Source organism: Neophocaena asiaeorientalis, unplaced genomic scaffold (assembly GCF_003031525.2).
Source record: "Neophocaena asiaeorientalis asiaeorientalis breed wild unplaced genomic scaffold, Neophocaena_asiaeorientalis_V1.1 scaffold521, whole genome shotgun sequence".
NCBI classification, from domain to species: Eukaryota; Metazoa; Chordata; class Mammalia; order Artiodactyla; family Phocoenidae; genus Neophocaena; species Neophocaena asiaeorientalis.
Window position 1 is genome coordinate 6,818,315 of NW_020174712.1, and position 25,063 is coordinate 6,843,377.

The 25,063-nt window shown below is 42.3% G+C and overlaps 1 protein-coding gene across 1 annotated transcript in view; it reads left to right on the plus strand.

The window, feature by feature from the left end:
• MTMR7 (myotubularin related protein 7) overlaps positions 1-24,697 on the plus strand; it is a 93,495-nt gene extending 68,798 nt beyond the window's left edge. Inside the window, exons 7-14 of the mRNA XM_024760009.1 lie at positions 1,604-1,736; positions 14,276-14,385; positions 15,464-15,589; positions 17,406-17,455; positions 19,462-19,662; positions 21,296-21,436; positions 22,787-22,913; positions 23,630-24,697. Of these exons, the coding sequence (XP_024615777.1) occupies positions 1,604-1,736; positions 14,276-14,385; positions 15,464-15,589; positions 17,406-17,455; positions 19,462-19,662; positions 21,296-21,436; positions 22,787-22,913; positions 23,630-23,992 (1,251 nt within the window). The 3' untranslated portion in view covers positions 23,993-24,697. The remainder of the gene's footprint in view (positions 1-1,603; positions 1,737-14,275; positions 14,386-15,463; positions 15,590-17,405; positions 17,456-19,461; positions 19,663-21,295; positions 21,437-22,786; positions 22,914-23,629) is intronic.
• The last annotated feature ends 366 nt before the right edge of the window (positions 24,698-25,063 follow it).

Sequence of the window (25,063 nt, forward strand, 5' to 3'; positions counted from 1 at the left end):
AAATTACAAACCCACTATATCTGGTTTGTAACAAAGCCTGGAGGAGCATCTGGAGTAGTATTGGCAGCCGCTCCCCACACGTGCCGCCTCTGTCTGTCTGCTGCAACAGCTGCAAAATTGGTATAGCCTTCCATTCATTTCTATTCTGCTTACCCCAGCATGCATAAACGTAAATGCATGTCTGTAGGTCGGCTTGTTTTACAAAAAATGGGATAACTGTATGAATATTATTCTGGAGCTTACTCTTTTCACTTCACATGTCATGGCCCAGTATCTCCTCTCTTCTCCCCTCCCTCCCCACCCCTCTTTTATTTCTTTCCCTCCTCCCTCCCTCTCCCCGCAATATCTAGACATTTATATATCTGTCTATCTCTATCTCTGTGTCTCTACTTGAGCCTATTAGAAGTCCAGGGTATGAATATACCATAATTCATCCAATCATGGCCCTATGGAGATATTCATAGGTTTTCCGTTTTTTTACTCTCAACTATTAAAAAAAAAAAAAGATTGCGGTAAACATCCTTGGACATCTGTCTTTATGTGCTGGTATTTTTATAGTGTCAGATTCTCACACATAGGAAATCTGGGTCAAAAAATACGTATGCTTTTAACTTAACTTGGCTTCTTAAGCTTAGATTTTTAAAAAGTATGAATATCCCCCCGAGTGCTGCATTGTGGTCCTAAAAATGGATATGTTTTTGGTAATGAGTTCTCTGCCTGGGCTAGCCCTTCTGCCCTTTGTGGGCAGAGGAAGAGAATGGTCAGTGCATATTGGTGTCTAGGATGTGATGGCCGGCTTAGCTGAACAGCAAGAATGGAGTATTCACAATAATACATTCATTCTAGAAATCTGTGTATTTCTCAGCTAAGGCAGGACTTGTCCGCTTCTTGATTTTAGTTACACAGGAATAAGGCAGAAGTTTGCATATCATAAATTTCTTCTTCAAAGTCCATCACCATTTAACCCAGTTTGCATTAGGAACCGTGACTTTTATAGATGAAATTATGATAATGAATGTGATAGAAAAAAATCCTCTCTGGAGATTTAAATAGGGTGGCCAAGGACATGTCTTGCCCTCTCTCTGTTTTGTTCAGCATTTCCTGCTCAAAGTTGAACTGGGTACCTGAGGGATTCTTGTAGGCAAATTAGAATGACGTAACTATTCCTATACGTTGATGTGTTTGTTGGCATTCTAATACTGGAAGATATAATACTTTAACTTACAGAGCTTTATGTTGCCAACTGTATCTGCAGATATTCTTCTGCCAACCTAAGGCTGTCATGTTTGGTATTAAATTGGGGCGACTTGGCTCTGTACAGAATCCCACATTGGATTTGGCATCTCTGACAGGGAACGTCTCCAAAAGGGCTTATCTCTAGGATGCTTCCAGCTCAGAAAATGTTGCCACATCGACAAACTGATGATGTTGAACGTAAGCTCAGCACGAGTGTCTGTAGCTACCTAGCCCAGCGCGGTGTTCCCGGGGTTTAAAGCATGTTTCTGCACATCATGTTGAATGTTCTAATGGATATTAGCCGTGAAGTGTTGTGATTGTTTCATGAATATCACTGGTGACTGTTCTGTTTTGCTGCCCACTGCAGCTTAATGCGATGGCAAATCGTGCTGCAGGGAAAGGCTATGAGAACGAAGACAATTATTCCAATATCAAGTTTCAGTTTATCGGGATAGAGAACATCCATGTCATGAGGAACAGTCTGCAAAAAATGCTGGAAGGTAAACCATTTCCTTATGCACAGCATTTAAAAAATGCAGTTAAATGTTTTAATGCCAAGACGGAATAAGATGGTCTGTTGATGTGAAAACTGTGCTTTACTTCGATGTTGTTTGCAAGGGTGGGATCAGTTGGGAAGAGTATCAAAATGCAGGGACTCTTTAAACATGTAACAGCTTTTCTCTTCGTTTCTGGTGTCATCGTGGAGTGGTTTTGTCACGTGGTATTAGCTGCCGGCCTCTCTCCGGTGGTACCTAACACCTGAGATAAAAGTGCACGGGGATATTTTTTCTTTTCTCTCTCATAATTGTAGTTTGACCCATATTCAAGACCATTGGGAGATAAAGCAGTCCGACGTCGAAACCGCCAGTTGTCCATGTGTGGACGTGAGGCTCATAAACTGAACCCGAGCGGCTGAATGGCCATGAGAAGGATGTTGGGGGGTCCTGGTTCTCCCTTCCATCAGCAGCTACTGCTGCAGTGCGCTCCCTCCACCCACCCCACCCAGCGAGCACCACGAGACGCGTACGCCCAGGCTTCTGTACTCACAGGGAGAGCAGGTCGCAAAGCTGGGTTATGCAACGTAGAGGAGTTATTCATGTGGCCACACCAGCCGTAAACTAATTGCCAGGAATCACATATTCCAAGCAAAACCAGCCTCGTTTACTGCTTATGCTCTCGCGATTGTCAAGGCCCAAGGAGGAGTCTGTTGTTATCTCCACCACTTCTCCCTCTTGTGGGAACTGAAGAGAAAGAGGATGCATAACCCAGGGCTTTGTGCCTCTGGACCAGGGGAGGCTGTAAATGCTGGGCTCGCACTTCTGGGGGGAAGCCCTGGGGAGGCGGCGCTGTGTGCCAGGGAAGTGGGCAATCCGGTCTGAACCGGAAATGCGGGGTCTGTAGTGAAGAGGGACAAAGTGCCGAATTCCCTTTTTCTCGGGATACACGTTTGCTCTCAGTAACCCGTGCAGTTCAGTGCTTAATCAGAGCAGGATGTAGTGAGACGCTAGCGGTGGGGCTGGAGGAACTTGAGTGTCACAGACAAGCCTGATTGCCATTCTCCTTCCTGGATTCCCGGGGTCATCTCAGTCATTATGAGACTTTGAACACGTCATGTACCTTCTTTGGGGCTCTGTTACCTGCTGTAAATGGAGAGGATTGGACTAATAATTTCTGTGGACCTATCCAGCCCTGACAGTCTGTGAGTCCACACTTTGATGCCCCTGATTGCAAATAGTTTAAAATTGAGGGTTTGAATGGTTAGACGAAACCTCTTCCTGCATTTAAAAAAAAAATAGTAATAACGGCCCCAGAGCTGTCTATCTCCATCTTACCTCCACGTGACATTTGCCATGTCTCAGGGGACAGGAGGATGCCTTGGGCATTAAACTTCGTAAACTTTGGGAGATTATCATGGGCGGTGTGGCTCTCCCTGCTATAAGCTGTGCTTTTTAGACATTGAAAAACTGGACTAGCTTGGTACTGTAACTGAACGGGTAGTCTAGTTTTAGTGTGAAGAGTGTTCAGTATCAGAATCATTAAAACATTTGCATGCTTTATAGTTTTCATTTGGTAATTTCATAAGCTGACTTTTGAGAATATATATTTTCTTCTATGCGGAAGGCGGCTCCCAGGAGTGCTTGGAACATGGCGATTTGGCTTTTGTTTTAAAATTAGCATTTACTTGGTTTCTTATTAGGAACCATGTCTGCTGCCCTCATACCTTTGGTCTGACTCGCTATTTCTAAAGGACCAGCAAACGGACCAAGTTCCAGAGGGAGGGCAGCCCGTGTTTCATAAGGGATCGTGGTTCTTCTGCATCACTTTTTCAGCTCTGTGTCAGTGCAATAAGCAAGGACAACTTTCTGGATGCCTTTCAGGGGACTTGACCAATGTTTGACTATCTGTTTTTACCAAGTAAATTATAAACTGCTCGTGGAAGCTCAGCTGATGAACTGATGCAATCCGACCCACCTTCTGAGGCTTTTATCCTTCAGACAGCTGTCTTGGCATCAAAGCGATCAGAAGGTTTGTACTGCTGGTCACTTGGTAGGCAGTGGAATAATGCGTTCCTTTCACGATTATTATTTTTTTTTTCAAAATTTCTCTTATCAGGGATATTGGTATTATCAGGAGAGATTCTGAATAACAGAAATGAAAAACTGTTCGCATTCTGGCCCGAAATAGCCCTGTCTGTGAGCAACAGCTGCAGGATATTTCATCAGAAACTGAAATCTAGGACCAAGTTCACATCCGGTGTAGGTCCTTTTATGGAGCTGATTGATTGCATGACTTTGGTTTCTAAGTTCTAAACCAAACTATTTTGTGGCATTCACACCTCCCAGTGAGATAATAATGAAGCCTTTCAGTTATGTAGCAATTGTGTGATTTATTAAGTGCTTTCCACAGAGCCTTTCCTCTTGATCATATAAATAATGGTTTTTCCCTCAAATAATAAAAGGATGCCCTATATTTTCTTTCTTTTGTTGTTGTTGAAACAGGCAGTGGAAGAACCTGGAATAGGCTCTTTCCGTGGCTGAGGAAATTGTTATCAGATGTGGAAATAAAAACCTCCTAGGGCATCCTTGATCTGGGGGGAGGAAATCAGTTAGAGGGAGGGAGAGAGGGGCACATGGAATTACCTGACATCCGGGCTTTGAGATTGAGCCGCACTGTCGCGCCTCTTCGTAAATAAATACCTGTTTTCGAGGTAGGCGGGTGTTTATGGGAAAGACATGATGGCAGTGACACCTTCCTGTTTTTCAGTCAGCCTGCTCCACCTTTTGTATGTTGCTCAGAAAATTGACCTTTCTCCCCACCACTAGTTTTGGCGTGTCTGGATTCTACATGAATCTTAGATTAATATTGTATAGTATAGTTCTGTATAACTGACCCCTTATTCATTGATTTGTGCATTTCACTAAAAACAGAGCACCTGCTATGTGCCGGGCTTCCTCAGTATTTTTACTTAAATGATTCACGAATGGGCAGACCTTGAAGATATCACAGGTTCGGTTCCAGACCACCTCAGTAAAATGAATACCGCTATAAAGTGAGTCGCACGGACTTTTTGGTTTCCCAGTGCACGTGAAAGTTAGGCTCACCCTATCCTGTAGTCTATTCAGTGTGCAATAGCATTACGTCTAAAAAAGCACTGTGCGTACCTTAGTTTAAAAATATTTGATTGCTTAAAAGATGTAACCATCATCTGAGCTTTCAGAGAGTTGTAATCTTTTCACTGGTGGAGGGTTTGAAATATTTCGAGAATTAGCAAAATGTGGTACAGAGGTATGAATTGAGCAAATACTGTTGGGAAAATGGTGCCGATAGACTTGCTCGATGCAGGGTTGCCACAGACCTTCAACCTATACAACACACAATATCTGGGAAGTACAGTAAAATGAGGTCTGCCTGTATTTGATCTCACAGCAATAGTGTGCTGTGCGTAATATTATCTGCACTTTATAGATGAAGAAAGTGTCTCAGTGAAGTTAGGCAACTCAACCTAATTCTTTAAAGAAAAATAAGTTGAAACAAACATAGAAAAACATTTAAACTTGCTCTGATAATTAAAGAAATGTAGTTAAGGGGCTTCCCTGGTGGCGCAGTGGTTGAGAGTCCGCCTGCTGATGCAGGGGACACAGGTTCGTGCCCCGGTCCAGGAAGATCCCACATGCCGCGGAGCGGCTGGGCCCGTGAGCCATGGCCACTGAGCCTGCACGTCCGGAGCTTGTGCTCCGCAGCGGGAGAGGCCATAACAGTGAGAGGCCCGCATACCGCAAAAAAAAAAAAAAAGAAAGAAAAATGTAGTTAAAACCTCAAAGTACCATTTTTCACTTAAAAAATTTTTTTAATTTAAATAAAATTAAATTTATTTAAATATTTAAATTCAAATACATTAAAATATTCAATACTGAAAAGAATGTGGTAAAACTAGTACTTTAAATATTTCTAGTATCATTGAAATTGGCAAGAGATACCTAATATATTTTGTTCTGAGATACATGTTTTTACCAGATTAGTTCCCCTTAGGGACTAATCCAAAATATGGTTTAAAAAAAGAAAGACATATAATGCCTGTTTTAATAGTAGTGTTTTATTTATAATAATAGAATTTTGGAAGCCTCAGGAATGTTCAACAAAAGTAGACTGACTAAACACTCTACCTTTTGATACAAAATTTTGCCTCCATTAAAAATGATAAATGTGAAAAATGTATTACTAACATGGGAGAACGTGTATAATCTAAGTGAAAATTCCAGGTTGTAAAATTGTATACATACTCTGATTCACTATACAGTAAACCATATTTATGAAGAATTTCCAGAATGATAATTGGATTAGAATGAGAGGACGATGGGTGAATTTTTTCTTTTTCCTTCTTTATTTACAAAATTATCTATGGTTGGTACATTACATGGAACACAAACAATACACACTTATCGGGTCACAGTTTCTGAGGGTCACAAGTCTGGGCATTTCTCATGTGTCAATGGGAAGCCAGGATCCCTCTGCCCAGGATCTTACAAGGCTGCAGTCAAGGTGCTAGCCGGACCGTGTCCTTGTCTGGAAACCTGGATGAGGCAGAATCTGCTTCCAGGCTGATTCAGGTTATTGGTTGCATTCAACTGAGGGCCCTGAGCGCTGTCAGCTGGCGGTCACCCTTAGGTCCTAGAGTTCTCTGCCATGTTGGACCTCCACATAAGCTGTTCACAGCACGACAGGTTATTCTTCAAGACTAGTAGGAGCGCCTCTCTCCAGTTACAAAGTCTGGTGTATTACATTTTTAATTAAAAAGTTTTTAAAGACATACCCTTCTTGGTATCATATAACAAAGGAAGAACTGAGCCTAGTACTTTCCATCATTTTACCATGATCCTCGCTGATTTGTGGTTCTTTTATTAGACAGGCTCACAGATAACCACCCACATGGTAATGATGATATAACATTTACGGGTGATTATTATGTACTGGACACTGTTAATTTTTTTAATATACTTATTTTTTGGCTGCGTTGGGTCTTCGTTGCTGTGCGCAGGCTTTCTCTAGTTGTGGCGAGCGGGGGCTACTCTTTGTTGCGGTGCACGGGCTTCTCATTGCAGTGGCTTCTCTTGTTGCGGAGCCCGGGCTCTAGGCGCACGGGCTTCAGTAGTTGTGGCATGTGGGCTCAGTAGTTGTGGCTCATGGGCTGTAGAGCGCAGGCTCAGTAGTTGTGGCGCACGGGCTTAGTTGCTCTGTGGCATGTGCGATCTTCCCGGGCCAGGGCTCGAATCCGTGTCCCCTGCATAGGCAGGTGGATTCTTAACCACTGCGCCACCAGGGAAGTCCCAGACACCATGCTCTTAACCACTTTGCTTTACAGTCTCTCTAGGTGGTGGCTTGGGTAGAAAGTGCCCTGGCCTAAGTGTCTGAAGATCTGGGTTTGGGTTCTTGCCTTAGTCTCTTAGTAAACATGAACAAACTTCATTTCCTGTATTTGTAAAAAAGCAATATATCATTGCTGTCTAACTCACAGATTTGTTCACAAAGATTCCTTGCAAACTGTAAAGTGCTTTCCCGTATAAGGTGCATTATGCTTTTTCTTGGGAAGCAGTACAGTAGTTTAAAATAAGTACTGCCTAAAATGGATAAGCTAATGGACTGTAGATTAATCCAGGCAGCTAGGCAGGTATTTGATAGGTCCCCTGCTTTCTTATGGGTGACTTTCCTTAATTTTTTTTTTCAAGAGACATGGCGTAAGCACAGTTTCAGAGGCATGGAAGTGCTTGCCTCGTGATATGGTCTGTGTCCACCCAGCACAAGTTCACCAAAAATAATTGAATAAACCCCATGCCAGGCCTGGTGGGTGTTTTCTCAGCAAGTTGTCTGACAGAGATACAAACCTCAGCCTGACAGCCGATCAGATGGGAGCAGGTCCAGAGCACAGGAACAAAGGCCCGGTGCCCATTCAGCAGTTTGGACAATACTACAGTGAAGGGCTGTTTGTAAGATTCAACTGGAAAGATTGGAATCTTTTTAGCAGGCCCCAAGAGGTAACCACTTCTATCGTTTCCCCTAGAATTGGGAACAGTGATGATGGTGAAAGTTCTGTGGTAAAGTCAGGAGGCCCCAGAGATATGTGACCTGTGCTCGTGTGTGAAGGTTGTGAGGCCCGATTGTTCAGAACCTTTGTTGGGTGTAGAAGGGACAGGTAAAAGCAGAGAACTTCGAGTGTGTCATGGGAGGCACCACGGCCATGGGTGCTGTGCTCGTGTGACGACTCCCTGCTCTGGCGTCCCTGCCCGGTGCTCTCGGGTGCACCAAGGTCTAGAAGGGGACAGTCCCTAACACACCTGGCTCCGAGGTTCCCATGAAGTATTTTTCTCTGCTCAGAGGTAAGGTTGTAACTCTCAGTCCCAGTGTCCTTTTTATTTGATTCTTTCTTCCTCACCTCATTACTTTATGTGGCGATGGCTAAGTAAGCCTGGAAGAAATGGAAGAGTTCAACCCTTTATAGTCACATTTAAGTTTTTCATTTCAAAGTGAGTTTTTCCTGTAACATGGCCTACAAGTTTATGCTATGAGGTTCTACCAGCTATGAGCTAATGAAAAGCTATAAAGGTTGATCTTTTTTCAGTTCTCGATCTTCTGACTTTCCCCATTATTAATTTCCTGAGATTACTAACCTATTAGACGAGACAGCCAATAAGACCTGGCTGAAAATCTGGTCACTGTCCCTCAAAATTTAGCACATGGCATGGGTTTCCACACAGAAAACCTACTTTCCCATTAAAGTGGACTGGATAGCTCCACCTAGCGGTAAGATTTTTTAATAAGTGTTCTACTAGAGCAACAGGTCTCTTTGTCAGGCTCCACTAGTTATCAATTCATGGTCACTTGGAAGAAAGAAATGCATCAAGAGTGTGTACCCGGCTCTCTCTTTGTTGTAAGAGGATGTAAAATATGGCTGGATGGTGTCGCCTGATCTAGACTGAGATCTAATGCTCTAAGCACTGAGGCAGAGAGGAAAGAGCGTGAGCTTTGGGGCGTATGTGTTGTGGCCGGGACTCCAGCTCAGTTATTTGCTGGCCGAGTAACCATGGATGACTTAGTAAACTCTTTTTTTTTTTTTTTTTTGGTTCGCGGGCCTCTCACTGTTGTGGCCTCTCCCATTGCGGAGCACAGGCTCCGGACGCAAAGGCTCAGCGGCCATGGTTCATGGGCCCAGCCGCCCCGCGGCACGTGGGATCTTCCCGGACCGGGGCACGAACCTGTGTCCCCTGCATCGTTAGGCGGACTCCCAACCACTGTGCCACCAGGGAAGCCCGACTTAGTAAACTCTTTAAGCCACACTGGCTAATCTGAAAATTGGGAGTAAATACATGCTGCATGGTAGATAATGGATGTAGAGGAAGTCACTGGGAGCTACATAGTTATTTTAGACAGTCATCTGTACATCAGACAGTTCTTGAGAGTTTTCTATACGCTGGGCATTGCATAGAAAAAGGCTTTATTTATTAATACAAAGTGACGTTACTGATCTTGATGTAGGGCAGAAAATCCTGGCGGGAAGAGAAGATGATGCTTTCTCATAAGTGATCTTCCTGAGGGCTGTGCTTGGGTAGATCAGATGGTTGAATGTTTTAATTGGATGTCAAAGCCAAAGACCTCATCTCTGGGTGATTTTAGCAAAGGAGAGGACAAGAGAAAACAAAGATTTAATGGGAGAAGAATGGCTGTTTTTTATTCTAATTGTGCTGTATCTTGATGTTCCTTGGGACAATTCAAAGATCAAAAAATTTCACCCTCAGAATTGTTTTCATTTTATTAATCATGACAGCTAGTTTTTGCATACCTAGGACATTTACAAAAGGAGCACTTATAGAAGAACGTGTCTCCCATAAAACTAAAGATAGATATCACTCATATTAGCCACAGGGTGAGCAGTTTTCCCATAAGGCTGCAGGTGGGATGGGGCAGTTCAGTATCTGCTTGCCAGTGACAGTGTGGCCTCAGATTCGATGGGTGCATTGGTCCTGCAGCTTTGCTCAGCCGATGTGATGAGCGTGGAATGCTTTTCCACCAGTTACGTCCCCAGCCACGTGTACTGCTTCTTTCACCACTTCTGTTATTTGCTGCCAACATCTTAATCTCACATGATTCTCGGCCTTCTCTCCAGCATTTGCCACTGATACCTTACATCCACCCCGACGTCACAGGCTCTCAGCACCCCTTCCTTCTCGCAGACTAGACTTTTCTGTTTTCATCTGCCTTACGTTTCCTATTTAGACTTGCTCATTCCTTAAGCCCTGTCTTTGGTTGAGTTCCTGTTCACTGAGAGAAAATGACCAACTCCCAAGCCTTATATATGGTAAATGTAACATAAATGGGCATATGTATCTTAAAATTTATTTGTGGCAAATTGTGTCTTTAGACACAAAACTCATATGCAAAGCTAATAAATGCTAATACGGCATTCTTTTCTGAACCAGCTGCTTGATTTTCTTTAGGTCAGTGGTAATCAGTATTACTGGAATGTGTGTGTGTATACATGCATTTACACACATACATGTTTATTAGTAGCTCGACACAGACACATACTCACGCCCATGTGTGTTTGCATATAGTTACCTATGCTGCTAATGCAAGCAGTGCTAGCACAGGTGTACAGAATTTCGGCTGGATCGCAACTTACCATTTGATATTAGCATCGAATTCTTTAGAGGACGACAAGGCTATTCAAAAATGGCTTTCATGGCATTGTTAATTGTGTGGAGATTCCGGAAAATAGCATCACAAACAAAGCTGGAATCTTATTGGTGTCCAGTAATATGCAGATCTCTCCAATTGATGTAAAGGCCTCTATAAAGAGGGTCCACGTCAGTCGGCAGGGGTGGTAGGGAGGACGGCGGCACTGACATCCACGGGCTGAGTACACGTCACTGCAGAGTTTATTCTGCCACCAGGGTGGGCTCTAAGTAAAAAAGGGAGACTACAGGGCAGGCGCTACCAAACACTTCTGTTGTACAGGCCGTAATTAAGTCCTCTTTGAGTGGTATCGCCTGCTGGGATGTTCAGTTGAGGGAGATTACCATCATTTTGCTAGTTCTTTGAAGGCCGTTTCACTGGGCTTGGGTTTTTGACTCCAGGATTGGGAAGGAGACAGATCAAACATGAGGAGAGCTCAGGTATGTGTCTGGCTGGCAAGTAAGGGAGGGCCATGTACCTTCCAACCTTAGATCTTAGACACAAGAAAGACCGATCCCACAGGGTTCAGATGGAGACTTTGCACCCTCACTGATCCCCATCCAGTCACTGTGTAGGAAGAAATGAGCTTGGTATAGGAAATAGCTAAGGAGGATCATGGGAGGTTAATTTTCTTCCAAATAAATTTCCTATTTCCTCAGGTGCCGTAATTATCGATCTTTTTTTACGTGTTGTTTTTTATGTTTGTGGGATATAGTTGCCCTGTTATGTAAAACAAATGTCACTAGACCCAGGCATTAAACTCCAGGTTAGTATAAGTCGTCTGGTTCTCTGTGACCTGTGGCTGACGCCTCTGAGGTCAGCTGAAATGAACTTTGTTCAGCAAAATGGTTTGTAAATATTGGTTCAGCTTTGGCAACAAGGGTGAACCGATCAGTACTTCTGCCTTATCCTGAGTTTATCCAAACAAACCCACCAGTTTTATATTTAAAAATCCAGGTGCTAATTCTTGGAGTCTCAAGTGTACCCCCATCTGTCCATGTGTCTTCATCACCTGTGGGCTGATTGCTCTTAACAATGGCCACTCAGCACGTGAGGGGAAACACTCAGCCGTTACCTTGCGTGAAACCTCGGGAGGCTATTTTATTGAATGTACCCAGTTTTAATGTTCCTGAAAGTAGATGTGTTAAACAAGGAGCCATCCTCCGTGTGGAAGGAAGGGAGCTGACCTGGGAGAGATGCGGCAGCTGGTCCCCTGGGCCGTGAGCCAGCGAAGAGGGTGGCCTGGGCATCCTCTCCACAGCACCTTTTAGGGCCTTGTTCTGTGAGCTGGCCGGTCCCCTCTTGCCACTGGCACAGGCTACCTCCCAATTTGCTGGAGAGCCTGGCGTCTGTATTTTTAAACTTGCTGTCATTTCCACACCGGGTGAGAAGAGAAGGCAAAAGGGATCATTTGTCCTTGGACTGAGCTTCTGAGCTTGGATGCCAAGATATCCCTGTAGCTCCCTGGACTTTTTGAAATGAAGGAGGATGCCAGCTAGCCCTGAGCCCGATCATGACCACCAGAAATTTGGGCTAGTTCAGTGGGAAAAAAAAAACCCCACAAAAAACTGTGTGCAAGTCAGTATTATCTGCGGAAGATTGAAAGGACTCAGTGGGTCCAGAGACTCTACGTGGTGGAATGTGTGTATTTTAGGATTAAGTTGAACGGTCTGGGTCACGGCCGGGGTTGGACAGAAAGACCAAACAGCAGGCACCCGCAGGAGAGGCCGCAGCACAGAGGGTGCGGGGATTGCGTCATGTGCGCTGCACGGAGGGCCTGGGCAGCACCGCGGCCAGCCCGTCCCCGTCCGCCTCCCCGAGGACAGAGCCACGCCCGGCCCAGTTTCTCACCACGGCTGGCATTTTTCAGTTGCAGCGGATTGTGTCTGTCTTCACACTGAGTACGTACACCCCGAGGTCACGGGAAGAGTTTCCCAGGGGCGCCCTGGCTGGATGGCTTTATGGCACTGACTTCTGCAAGTGCTCCTTCCTAAAACTGCCTCACCTGCCTTAGAGATGCTCCCCCGTCCAGGTGTGAACCAGCCATCCTTTCCCACCTCCCGTAACGAACTGTCCTTTTACCACCTTACAGACGGCGAACCCACCTTCAGTCTTATTATGGTGCGTTATTCCAGGGTGCCTGAGAAGGGTACATAGTTTTGTTTTTCAGTGTTCATAAAGTTTTTTTTTTTTTTTTAACATCTTTATTGGAGTATAATTGCTTTACAATGGTGTGTTAGTTTCTGCTTTATAACAAAGTGAATCAGTTATACATATACATATTTTCCCATATCTCTTCCCTCTTGCATCTCCCTCCCTCCCACCCTCCCTATCCAGCACCGAGCTGATCTCCCTGTGCTATGGGTACATAGTTTTAAAAATCAGTGGAGGGGCACACGTGCAAAAACGTTTGAAGACTGCAAATCAGGTTGATCTTCCTGGAACAATCTAAATTGCTGCTGGTGGGGAGCCGGTAGCACTGTGACCTCAAAGGGACAGTGTCCTGAACCAGGGCAATGCTGGAGAGAACTCAGTTCTCCAGCTGGGCTTCCAGCTCAGGGCAAGCTTTTGGAAGGAAGAGTTTGGACTCTTGCCTGAACATATTCACAATATGGTTTTTTCTTAAGAAGGGCCTTAAAAGCTGGGAATCTCGGTGTTATTTTCTTCCTCGCTGCTGCCGTCTGTGACTCAGAATTGAACTACTTGTGCTTTTTTTGTGTGGCTCTTACGTTGCGGGAAATACGACTGAATCCTCTGTTATCTGGCATATTTGAGGGAAGGGCATCTGATAAATTAAACGTTGTCAACTGTTTTTATGTATTGCAAATGCTCAATGCTTTCATAGACTTAAAGTTGAATCTGGGAGTACAGAGTTGGAAGGGCACTTAGATATAATTTAGTACACCTTCCCTGTTTTAAACGTGAACAAATCAAGGCCCAAACTAACACTTTAAACAAAGAAAATCTATGGAACATTATTTAATTTTCATTGATTAATTTATAAGATTCCTCAAAAGGGATGAACCCCATGAACTTTGGAATGTCATATTTGTGATATGTAGTCAGAACGCTGAGGCCTAAAGTTTTTTCATGCTTAACTAAAAGATAAGCTCTCGAGATGAAATTGTTTGTGATAATATTATAGAAGTGTTTACACACCTGCCTTAGTTTTGTAAAATACTGGAATTTTTGGAATCCTGGATTATCTTCATTTGCAACCAAAGGGAAAGCCCCTAACCTGATGCTCTAGAAGCATTCGGAAGTGCAGGGCCTCATGTTTAAGTTCACACGCTTTGCTCCCTTTGGGTAGGATTGTTGGTAGCAGGAGTTCGATCATTTCCATTTAAGACTTCTAGGACAGCTCTGTTTCGTATTTTTACAGCAGTCCGCAACTGCAGTGCTCAGGTGGTGGAGTTCTAGTTGGGAAAGTGCTGGAGTTCGTTATAGGAGTCTTTTCCTCCAGGGCACTCTTACTCAAGTGCTTCTTGGTGGCACATTTTGAATATCTTTGCTGGAAGAATAAATAAATCTTATTTTTACTATGGTAACATTCAATGATGTTCATTTATTGGGGTTTAAACTTTACTAATATAATACTCCTAAACAGATGCAGTGTCCCCTGTGACCAAAGAAGATAGAAAAGCCTTACTTGGAACTGTCCAGTAGAATGAGTAAGCTTGGGCGTCTATCTTGACTCAAGTCTTCCAGAAAATACTACAGTGAAGGAATCATTAACGAACTGCCTGCAAATATGATCACATGTAAAATGAGAGATTTTCTGTATTTTGTTTCTGTAACACGATTTATCTTGCAGTGTGTGAACTTAAATCTCCCTCCATGAGTGATTTTCTTTGGGGACTGGAGAACTCTGGCTGGTTGAGGCATATTAAGGCCATCATGGATGCAGGAATCTTCATTGCAAAGGTATGCGAACGCAGAGAACAGAAATTATGGGGCAGAGCAGCCAGTGTACTCTGACTTCAGAATGGAGATCTTGTTGCCTCGCGTGAGCTCCTCTGTACTAAACTGGGTGATACCAAACGGGGAGCTGGCTTTGCAGACCTCCATGAAGTCTGCCCTCTGAAGATGGGATTTTGTGAGAGGATGGTGTTCAGTTGACAGTGTATCATCAAGGCGATCAAGTGGTTAAAATACTTTCAGAATGGTCTCTCTTCAGTTAGGCTTGGTCCTGGGTGGAGGAAAGAATTTTCTATAGGAGGGTACATCCAAATGTGAGTCACCTGAGTGACCGAGGCCCGAAGCTTCCATCTTAGCAAGCAGCTCCCCCTTTTCAGTGATGGCAGAAGCAAGTCATGTTCCTGAACCTGGCAGGTAGATTCTGTTCTGCCAGAGGAAGATTTTGCTGCAACTTTCACATAAGTTGCTTTTGAATGCATTGTCTATTTTGTTGTTCAGTGCGTTTTTTAAAAAAAGTAAATTCCCCTCAGATTTATACCTAAAGCCAACCATATCTTTTCTGATGACATGGTATGCTCCCCTTTATTAGATAATTCATTTATTTAACAAATATTTATTCAGTGCTGGGCACTTTCACTTGGCTCTTTTCCTTTTATCTCTAATTTCATAGTTTCACAATTTATAATTTTTGTCTTTTCCGTTTTGAAAATGATTGCAGCCAGCAGCAGCTCCAGAATTTCATTTGGAAAGGCTTAAGGTGGAAACCCGGCGGGGAGGAAGCGGGTTGAAGGTGGGCTAGGAGACGTTCACACAGGAAGCCTGCTTGTATATGGTACAGAAGCCGGGCTCGTGGCTCCTGGATATAAGGGAAGGGAAGTGACGCTTCAGTTACCGGCACCAAACCTCTCCTTGGCTCCGCCCTAACTACACGGGGGCGTGAACACTCAATAAATGAAGGAGCAGGTTTTGGTATTGATTTTTTGCCTGTAAATCTTTTTTTGATTCTTTCTGCGAGTACAAAGCCAAAGCTAATTCTGATGATGTTTCCTGTTGATAGCCATCCTTTGCCCATCCTGTTTTTCAGGCAGTTTCAGAGGAAGGGGCAAGTGTGCTTGTTCATTGTTCCGATGGCTGGGACAGGACTGCTCAGGTGTGCTCGGTGGCCAGCCTCCTGCTGGACCCTCACTACCGGACTCTGAAGGGCTTCATGGTGAGTGTGGCCGCTTGGCCACTGTGCCATTAACGCAGTGCCTGGACAGAATGGACCTCTCTTCTGACAACTGTTGGCAACTTTTCCCCCTCCTCCTCAACATTATTTTTCTCTTAGTAGATCAGCATGATTAATTAAAGGGGGAAAGGGAAATAGGCTTGGAATAAGAAGGGGAATTTCTGGGATTTTGGAAACAATTCAAATCAATGCTATTAAAGGTGAATTTGGGGGCAAATATAAAATATCTACTTAGTTTGTAAAATAGTTTTATACCTCATTTGTATTTCAAGTTTGATATATATTTCTAGTTTATATATTTGATTTATATATATATTGATATATATATTTCAAGTTTGATATATATTTTCAAGTTTGAGGTAACATGATTATAAAACAGAAAACACTTTCCAGAAAAAACATTTGGAGAAAAACCTTTCTATAGGAAAAAGTGTTTTCACTTACAGCTTTTATATTTTAAATTGTCCTTCACAACTCTGGATATCCAGAGAATACTGAAAACTTGACAGTGTTTTTGCATTCTTTGCTGAAATTATGGGTACATCCTCTCCTAGACTTTGCACCTTTTAGATGTGCATCAAAACTTGACATGTTGCTTCCAACTGCAGAATATCTGTGTTAGTTGCCTGGAAGGGTGAAGCTTTGGCTAAGCCAGAACCAAAATCTTAAAGTGACTGCAGGGACTTCCTAGCGGCTGGGAGGTTACCTGGTTCCTGCCTCTTGAACCATGATTTGGTAGAAAGTGCTTCAGAGGATCCTGAATCCATGCTTGGGATCCTTTATCGAGTATTATCAGCTGACACTGTGGGGACAAGAGAGAAGTGGCAGGCTTCCGCTCTTGGGCTTTTTCTTTCCTTTTGTTTTGAATGCGTCAGACAACTTCCTATCACCTGTGACAGCACTGAGACTTCAGGGTGACATTCCTGCTTCAGACCCCTCCCCTGGACTGAGGTTAGGGGCTGGAGTCCTTCATTTATGTCTGGAGAGTGGGGAGGCTGAGTCACACACCACCGGGCAGTTTGTCAAGGCCAAACTTCAACCAATCCTTACTTTCTTTAAGGGAAAAGCTCTGGCTGTTTTAGAGCATTGGTGATATTGATGGTACTATCCTACAGTATTTGATTAAAAAGTTTTTTGTTTTTTTAATCCAGACAATTTGAGAGTATAAACTCATGTTACTCCTAACTCCAAAGCAGGGCTGAAACTTCTAATATGTTCCAGACCCTCATCATTCTAGAATTCTTCTAAAGTATACTGAAGATCACTGGAAAACATCCCTAATTGTTTCTTGTAAAACGGTTAATATTTGCTATTATATTGACAAGCAGCATTGCCTGTTGGTTGAGAGTTGGGCTAGATGGGCTGTGGTGGTTTCTGGAGCTCGGTTACGAGGTGGCATCCACCACTTGCCAGTAGCGTGATCTTCGGTGAGTATTTAACCTCTCTTTTAGTTTCCCCCTCTCTAAAATGAGAGTGATAATACCTACCCCACGATGAAATGAGATCATACATGAAGCAATATGAACAGTGCTCACTGAAAGCACTCAGTGGGTGGTGGCATTACATCTTCCTATGTCCGCTCTTGTTTATTTTTCCTATGGAAGGCTTTCAACTTTGCCCTCTGACATGCATCTCTATAGGGGTGGACAGTGAGTGTTTGTTCATGTGCAGGTTATGGAGGAGAGTGACTTCTGCTCCAAGAACCTCTGAATTCAGAATCCTTCAGAATTATTCGTGCTAGTCTCTTGTTTTCCTTCATTTGCTTCTCTCCATGATATTTATATTCTATCTTGTATAGGTATTAATTGAAAAGGACTGGATTTCCTTTGGTCATAAGTTTAATCACAGGTAAGAAATATTTTAAAACCTGTTGTAGTGAATGTTTAGGATAAAAAAGATAATCTGTTTCTGAAGTTCTCAATTGAGTGGGGGAAAATAGCCTTGTTTTCAGAGTTTCCTTGTGTACCTTATTCAGGAAGTTAAAATTTTGTTGAATATGTGTATCACAGATAAAGAAGTTCTAACTCGAGAACGGTTGATATTTACTGAGCAGAACTAATATTAAGTTCTTCCAGAAGAGACAGAAGCTTGTTCATTCATCGACCTAGAAAGGATGGACTCTCCCTTCCTTCCACACACATTTGATTTACTAAATTATTCCATTTTTGAAGTGCAAACATTCATTTTAAGCTGCACGTTGTGAAATGCCCGTGGAACAGTTTCTCTTTGATCTTCCACAAGGGGAGTTAAATTGGGCTTATCCTGCGGCATTTGTGTCCCAGGCGTCTCTGGAGAGCTAATGTAGGACAGTGGCCCAGGCTTTGAGCCCAACAGATCCAGCCTCAAATCCAGGCTGTGGCATTTACTGTGTGGCCTTGGGCATCTGTCCTCTCTGAGCATTCGCCTCCCGTCTGTTTAACGGGGAGACCCTCCCTAATCCACGGGGTTATAGCAAGGCTTTTAAAACCGTATATGTGAACAGCCCAGCTCCTTGCCTACTAGCCCATCTACTGGGCTTTCAGTAAACAGAAGCTACTGGCCTCATTTGGTTAGTGTGGATGGTAATGTCTGACGGGTGTTCTGGTGTCTCTGATCCCTGAGTGTTACGTGTTGTAGCTGGTATGGTCTCGTCTTTTAGAGGTAAAATTTAAATTTAGGCAGCATGCTGATAATAATTTAGAGATTGTGATATACATTTTTGATTGAATGTTTTCCTAATATAAATTCTCAATTTATGGAACTGCCCATATTTATTTTTGTAAGTTTTTGCATTTAGCATTAGTTGAGCATTTATTATGTGGTTTTCTGGAATTCTATTTTTATAATTAATTGTCTTCCCCGGAAAGCACAGTGATTCGATTTTACAAATGAGAAAATTAAAGCCCCCAAACAATTAAGTAACCTTACGATCAATTGTTATTTTCAATTTTGGGGGTTCCACCGACCGTCTGATAGGCACTTAGGATCTCTGAGGTAGAGGATCTGTGGCAGAAAGAATATAGAAATGGCTAATGTGTCTTGTGAGGAAAGAACATATTGGGCAGCCCCTTTTTAAAGCGACCAAAGGTGAGTGGAACTAAACCTTTTGAGACGTTTCCAGGCAGTTTCTAATGTTTCCACCCTGGAAAAAACTACTAAACCGATCGTTATTCTGTATTTGATGGCACCCAAATCGCCCTTCTGGATTCTTTCTGAAATTCACATAATAGTGTAAAGGACGAGGCAGTCTTCGTTTAAAAATCAGTACAAACATGAGGGAGGAGATTCCTGATGTACTCTTGAGAACAGTGATACGAGAGCTATAAAGGTATATGGGAATCTGGTCACGTGGAAATAAATTGACAAGTTTTAACACTGGTCTAGAAATGGAAATATCCCTAGAAACTTGGGCAACCAGTTTTTTTAAAGCTGTCTCTCTTCCTCTTTTCTTCCCAACAAAACCATGCAAAAACGAAAAACTCTGAAGTTGCTTAGGCATTTCTTCCCATTCTCCCCTGGTCACTAATTAAAGTGGAAGATTTATTTCAGAAGTTCTGATGTACTTCGCACGTTTGAATGAAAGGTTGCTCCCTCCATGGAAAGACTCCTTGAATGCACTAACACTTCTTTTGTAATTATAACGTCAACATGTCCCTTCTCTGCCCAGACCTTCACTACAAAGTTTCTTTTGACATTAGAATTTAAGAAGTTAAATCCACTTCTTCTGCATTCCAGGTTTATAAGATAAGATGTTTAGGAACTAGGGTTGCTTCTATGATTGTTTTTGCATTTATAGGTTTCGAGTTAAAAAAAACAAACAAAAAAAGAAACCCCAAAAAACCCTGCCGTAACGTCTCTCATACTTTGTTTTACAGATATGGCAACCTAGATGGTGATCCCAAAGAAATCTCTCCAGTTATTGACCAGTTCATTGAGTGCGTCTGGCAGTTAATGGAACAATTTCCCTGTGCCTTTGAGTTTAATGAGAGGTTTTTGATTCATATTCAACACCACATCTATTCCTGCCAGTTTGGAAACTTCCTATGTAACAGCCAGAAGGAGAGACAAGAACTCAAGTAAGTGTTTCAGTGTTTAATTTTTATCGAAAGAGTTTGTGACTGAGAATTTCAATGGCCTTCCACAGTTTTGAAGACTGTTTTATCCACACATCTATACTGACAGAGTAAAGTTATTTTCTTTTTCCTGACGTCACTTTAACAGTTTAATGCCATCAGCTGACAAAGATAGGTACAAGTCCATTTTGCCCAGTTCCTGCCTAGCGTCCACAGACAGGTAGGTAGACTTCACGTACTGATAATGGAAAGGAAGCTTCTTGGAGCCAGAGAAAGCAATTTTTGCACTTAAAAGGAAAGAGTTAGACATCTTTGGCCGATATACTGTCATAAGAATTACAAGTACAGTAGTCCCCCTTATCCATGGTTTCGATTTCCATAATTTCAGTTATCCAAGGTCAACTGTGGTCCGAAAATATTAAATGGAAAATTCCAGAAAAAAACCGATTCATAAGTTTTAAATTGTGAGCCATTCTGAGTAGCACAATGAAATCTTGTGCTGCCCCTCTCCATCCTGCCTGGGACCACCTGTTACTTAGTAGCTGTCTCGGTTATCTGATTAACTGTCGAGGTCTCGGTTATCTGATTGACTATCGAGGTTAACACAGTGCTTGTGTTCAAGTAACCCCTATCTTACTTAATAATGGCCCCAAAGTTCAAGAGTAGTGATGCTGGCATTTTGGATATTCTTATTATGCCTAATTTATAAATGAAACTGTATCATAGGTGTGTATGTATAGGAAAACACAGTATACACAGGGCTCAGTACTGTCCACAGTTTCAGGCATCCACTGGGGGTCTTGGAACATATATCCCATGGACAAAGGTGGACTACTGTATAACTGGGAAAGTAAATTAGAAACTCAGGTCACTCTCTTATTCAGATTAAAACTGGATTGCTTTTATTGAGAGGGAAAAAGTAGATGAAATGTGGACGTTTTATAAAGTCAAAAACGTAACACAAAGTGACTTAAGAGCTGCAAATCAAAGAACATTTTTGAAATTTTTATAAAATAAAATGACTTTAAGTGTGGTATATATAATATTGGATTTAATTTTGGAAATGATCAGTTCAAATAAAAGACTCTACTAGTTTATAGAGCCTGAATGGAAAGAAAATGACTTTTTCCAGTAGGTACTAGTTGATATTTTCTCCAAGGAACTTTAATTCCAATAAATCGTAATGATTTAAAAGTAGCCGAGTACATCCTTTAAGCTCACCTGTTTTCCTAGGTAGTTTTGTGATTTGTTGGGCCAGATTAGCAAAAGGGACAAATGTCATAGGAATTCAGTGAGGATTAAATGAGAGAAAATATGTGAAGCATTTAAATAGTACCTGGCAAATAATAAAAATCCAACGACTATTTGGGGGAAAATTCTTGTGGTTTTATTTTACACTCACTCAGAGGGGTCAAGCATCTTGCTGAGGCCAGTACGGACAGCAGAGGAGTCGAGACTGTTACAGAGCTCTCCTGCTGCACCATGAAGACACAGGTTGCAAATTTCCCTGCTAGAGAACAGGGACACCTGATGTTCAGATAACAGTTTTTGATCCCTTTCCAGCTTTAATATTACATGTCTACTATTTGTAAGAATGAAGATAAGCTATATTCAAGGCTTATTTTCTTTTTAACAGAATTCAAGAAAGAACATACTCTTTATGGGCTCACCTGTGGAAGAATCGGGGTGACTACCTGAACCCTCTATTTAGAGATGATCCCAGTCAGACCCAGGGAACCCTCCATCTCCCCACGACACCATGCAACTTCATGTACAAGTATGTAAACCTCTAGGACTTTAACAAGTATGGCTATGAACTTAGATTCTGGCATTTTTTACCATTTGGAAGTTGAAGTGTATGAGCTTCAAGGCTTTTTTGGATGCAAACACACTGAAGGAAGATGCTTAAATATCTCATCTGGCATTTTTACCAATGTCTCCTCTCTTTCTCTCTCTTTTCCCCCCTAAATGTGGAATTCTCTTTAGAAGTCAATGTTTTGTAGTAATGATATCCTAAAAATGTAAGTTCCAGTCTGTTTAAAAGTGAAGGAGGGAGGGAGGGAGGGAGGGAGAGAGGACTTTAGAAGTTAAATGTGGAATCACAGGTTTAGGTAGTGATCATGACACAGCTTACCTTCAGAAATACTGTGGCTTTGGTTCCCGACCACTGCGAGAGAGTGAATACCACAATAACGAGTCACATCAATTTTTTAGTTTCCCAGTGCATATAAAAGTTATGTTTACACTATACGGTAGTCTATTAAGTGTGCAACAGCATTACGTCTAAAAAAACAATGTAACCGTGTTATATACCTTAATTTAAAAACACTTTATTGCTAAAAAATGCTAACCATCATCTGAGCCTTCAGTGAGGAGTAGTAGTAACATCAAAGATCACTGATCACCATAGCAAAGAAAATAATACTGAAAAGTCTTGAAATATTCTGAGAATTACCCAGATGTGACACAGAGACACAAAATGAGCAAATGCGGTTAGAGAAATTGTGCTGATAGACTTGCTTGGCACAAGGTTGCCACAAACCTCCAATTTGTAAAAAAACGCCATCTCCACAAAGCACAGTAAAGCAAAGTGCACCTGTATGCTCATTTGCATTCCAGTATGCTTTACTGTGTAGGATAAAAAAGGGAGGATTTACTGTAAATCTAAATTTTTGGTGGTTGTGATTAAAAACAAGCGAAAACCCTCAAATTTAAAAGACTCCCTTTGTGGCTGAAAGATTCTGCATGTTAATACAAACACTCATTTTCCAAGTTGACTTCCAAACTAAGAGCCATTTTCTTAAGCCCAAAAAAGAAAGAAAATGGTAACATGTACTACCTTCAGTCTGTTTTAGAAAAATATGTTATGTGCCTACGAATTCAGTACCATCTGTACAAGTAGACTTCATGAATTTATTCTCCCCGAAAGAAGTCTACTGATTCAAGAAAATGAAAACATCAACATGAAGTTATCACCTTAGTAAAGGGGCTTTTTTGAGCCTGTGCTTTGCATTTGGTTATTATTAGGACGGTGGGACTGTGGGTTGAAAGGTTCCTTGGAAGACTCGAGGATGTGGATATACAGATTGTGACCTGGTGTTTCATGAAGCGCTGCTGTCCTCTCTAGATTTTGGAGTGGAATGTATAACCGCTTTGAAAAGGGACTGCAGCCCCGACAGTCGGTCACAGATTACCTTATGGCTGTGAAGGAGGAAACCCAGCAGCTGGAGGAAGAACTCGAGGCCCTAGAAGAAGTAAGACACACTTGCTCTTGTTAACCGTATTTTGTGATGATCACTGCTCTGGGAAAGCCTCTCATGACTCGGGATGTGTGAAATGTAGCAACAGAGCCATTTCACATTTTTAGCTGGTGGGTAACAGGAAACACAGCCCCCAAAGGTGAGCACTTACCTATAGGCACTTGATACGTTTCAGACATCTGGCTTGGCTCGCTTCCTTGGTTTGCTTCGGGGATGATGAAAATATTAGGGAACTAGATGGTAGTGAATGGTTGTGTACCCTTGTGAATATACTAAAAAACCACTGAACTGTACACTTTAAGAGGGTGAGCTACTTATATCTTAATTTAAAAAATTAGATAATGAACACCTCACTCCTAATTTTAAAAAAATGTATTTTGAGTTCACAGGATGAAAATCATTATGTAAAACCAGATAGATACAGAAAGAAGGATGCCAGGTGCTCTACCTATGCTACGATTTCTGCATTTTATAGAAAACCTGTGCTAAGGCAGTGCCATCCTTACGTTAGAGATGAAGAAAGCAAGCCTCACAGAATCGCTAATTATTTTGTCCAAAGTCATGAAGTCTAGTTTTCAACCCATGTCCGTCTAAATCCCATGTTCTTAACATTATACCCAGCTGGAAGGTAATGAATACCTTTAGGCATGCATATAAAAAAAAGATACATGATTTATGATCGTTCCCTGAAATTGTTGTTTCTTTTTTAGAGGCTGGAAAAGATTCAGAAAGTCCAGTTAAATCGCACTCAAGTGAAGAGTAAGCAAAGTGAACCCAGCAGACACTCAGGGTTTTCTACCTCAGACAACAGCACAGCCAACACTCCCCAGGATTACAGCGGGAATATGAAATCATTTCCATCCAGGAGCCCTTCACAGGGCGATGAAGATTCTGCTTTGATTCTAACCCAAGACAATTTGAAAAGCTCAGACCCAGATCTGTCAGCCAACAGTGACCAAGAGTCTGGGGTGGAGGATCTGAGCTGCCGCTCCCCCAGCGGCGGGGAATGTGTGCCGAGTGAGGACAGCGGCAAGGACCGGGATTCGGACGAGGCCGTATTTCTCACGGCCTGAAGGTCCCCCGTGGGGGGACACACAGAAACACGTTCCAGAAATAAGGGAACAGTGCAATTTCAAATGACAAAGTAGCCCAACAAATGATATAGGTCCTTGAGAATTATAAAATGTAGCAGTGAAAAGAAAAAAGCCCAACTTTTAGTTCCTTCAGGTGTTGAAGAACAGAAAGTAGCCATTTCTTTTATCAAACAAGTATAAGGAAAATGATTCCCCATTTTGAAAATCATTCTAGACTGTGGAAGAAGTTTCATTCACTACAGAGCAATGACCTCTCCCATCACCTGAGGTTATCAATGCAAATCTTCCTTGATAGCCTGCAGCTGGTCAGAAAGTGCCCTGACCTCTTCACACTTATCACTTCAGTCTTTCCCCTTATTTCACTTCCAGATGCATATTCTGTTTCCTGAAATATTTTGTTGCCTTCCTTCCTGACTCTGTTATCAGTATTTCTAATAATGGAACACATTATGGCTAATAGACATATTTCTGTAACTGATGAGCTCTGTAACTGCTCTTAAGCTTATCATTCAGGTTTATTGTTCACTTTAACTTTCTCTTAGGTAATATATTTTAAATCGTTATAATAATTTCGTTGCCTTTTCCTGGAATTTCATATTGCTCCTTATTTAAAAAACGCTAAGACTTACAACACACTTTTCTCTAACACCAGTGTACCACCTAATAAAGTAGAAACAACATTTACTCTCTGGTTCTTAAATATGAATTTGGATCATATTAACTTCTTTTTTAATAACAACCTTTTATTACTACTCCAGAGGCCACATCACCAGGACAGGGTGGGTCAACCACCAGCCTGATCCCTGAAGTATGACTGACTGTATAAAGTCACAGGGCACCATTTCAATGAGAGAAGATGTCACGTAAGAACTAGAGAATTTGGTTTTCATGTCTGTTTACCACGTGGAGTAAGTTCTGTCATTTGTTACCTTAGGAACCATGTGACTGGTTAGTATTGTTTGATCGACGTTCTGCCTGCAGAGCCCACACAGCTGTCTCAGCCAGCAGCCCCGTTCATCAACAGAGTCCGGTCGGTCGGTGGTGCAGTCT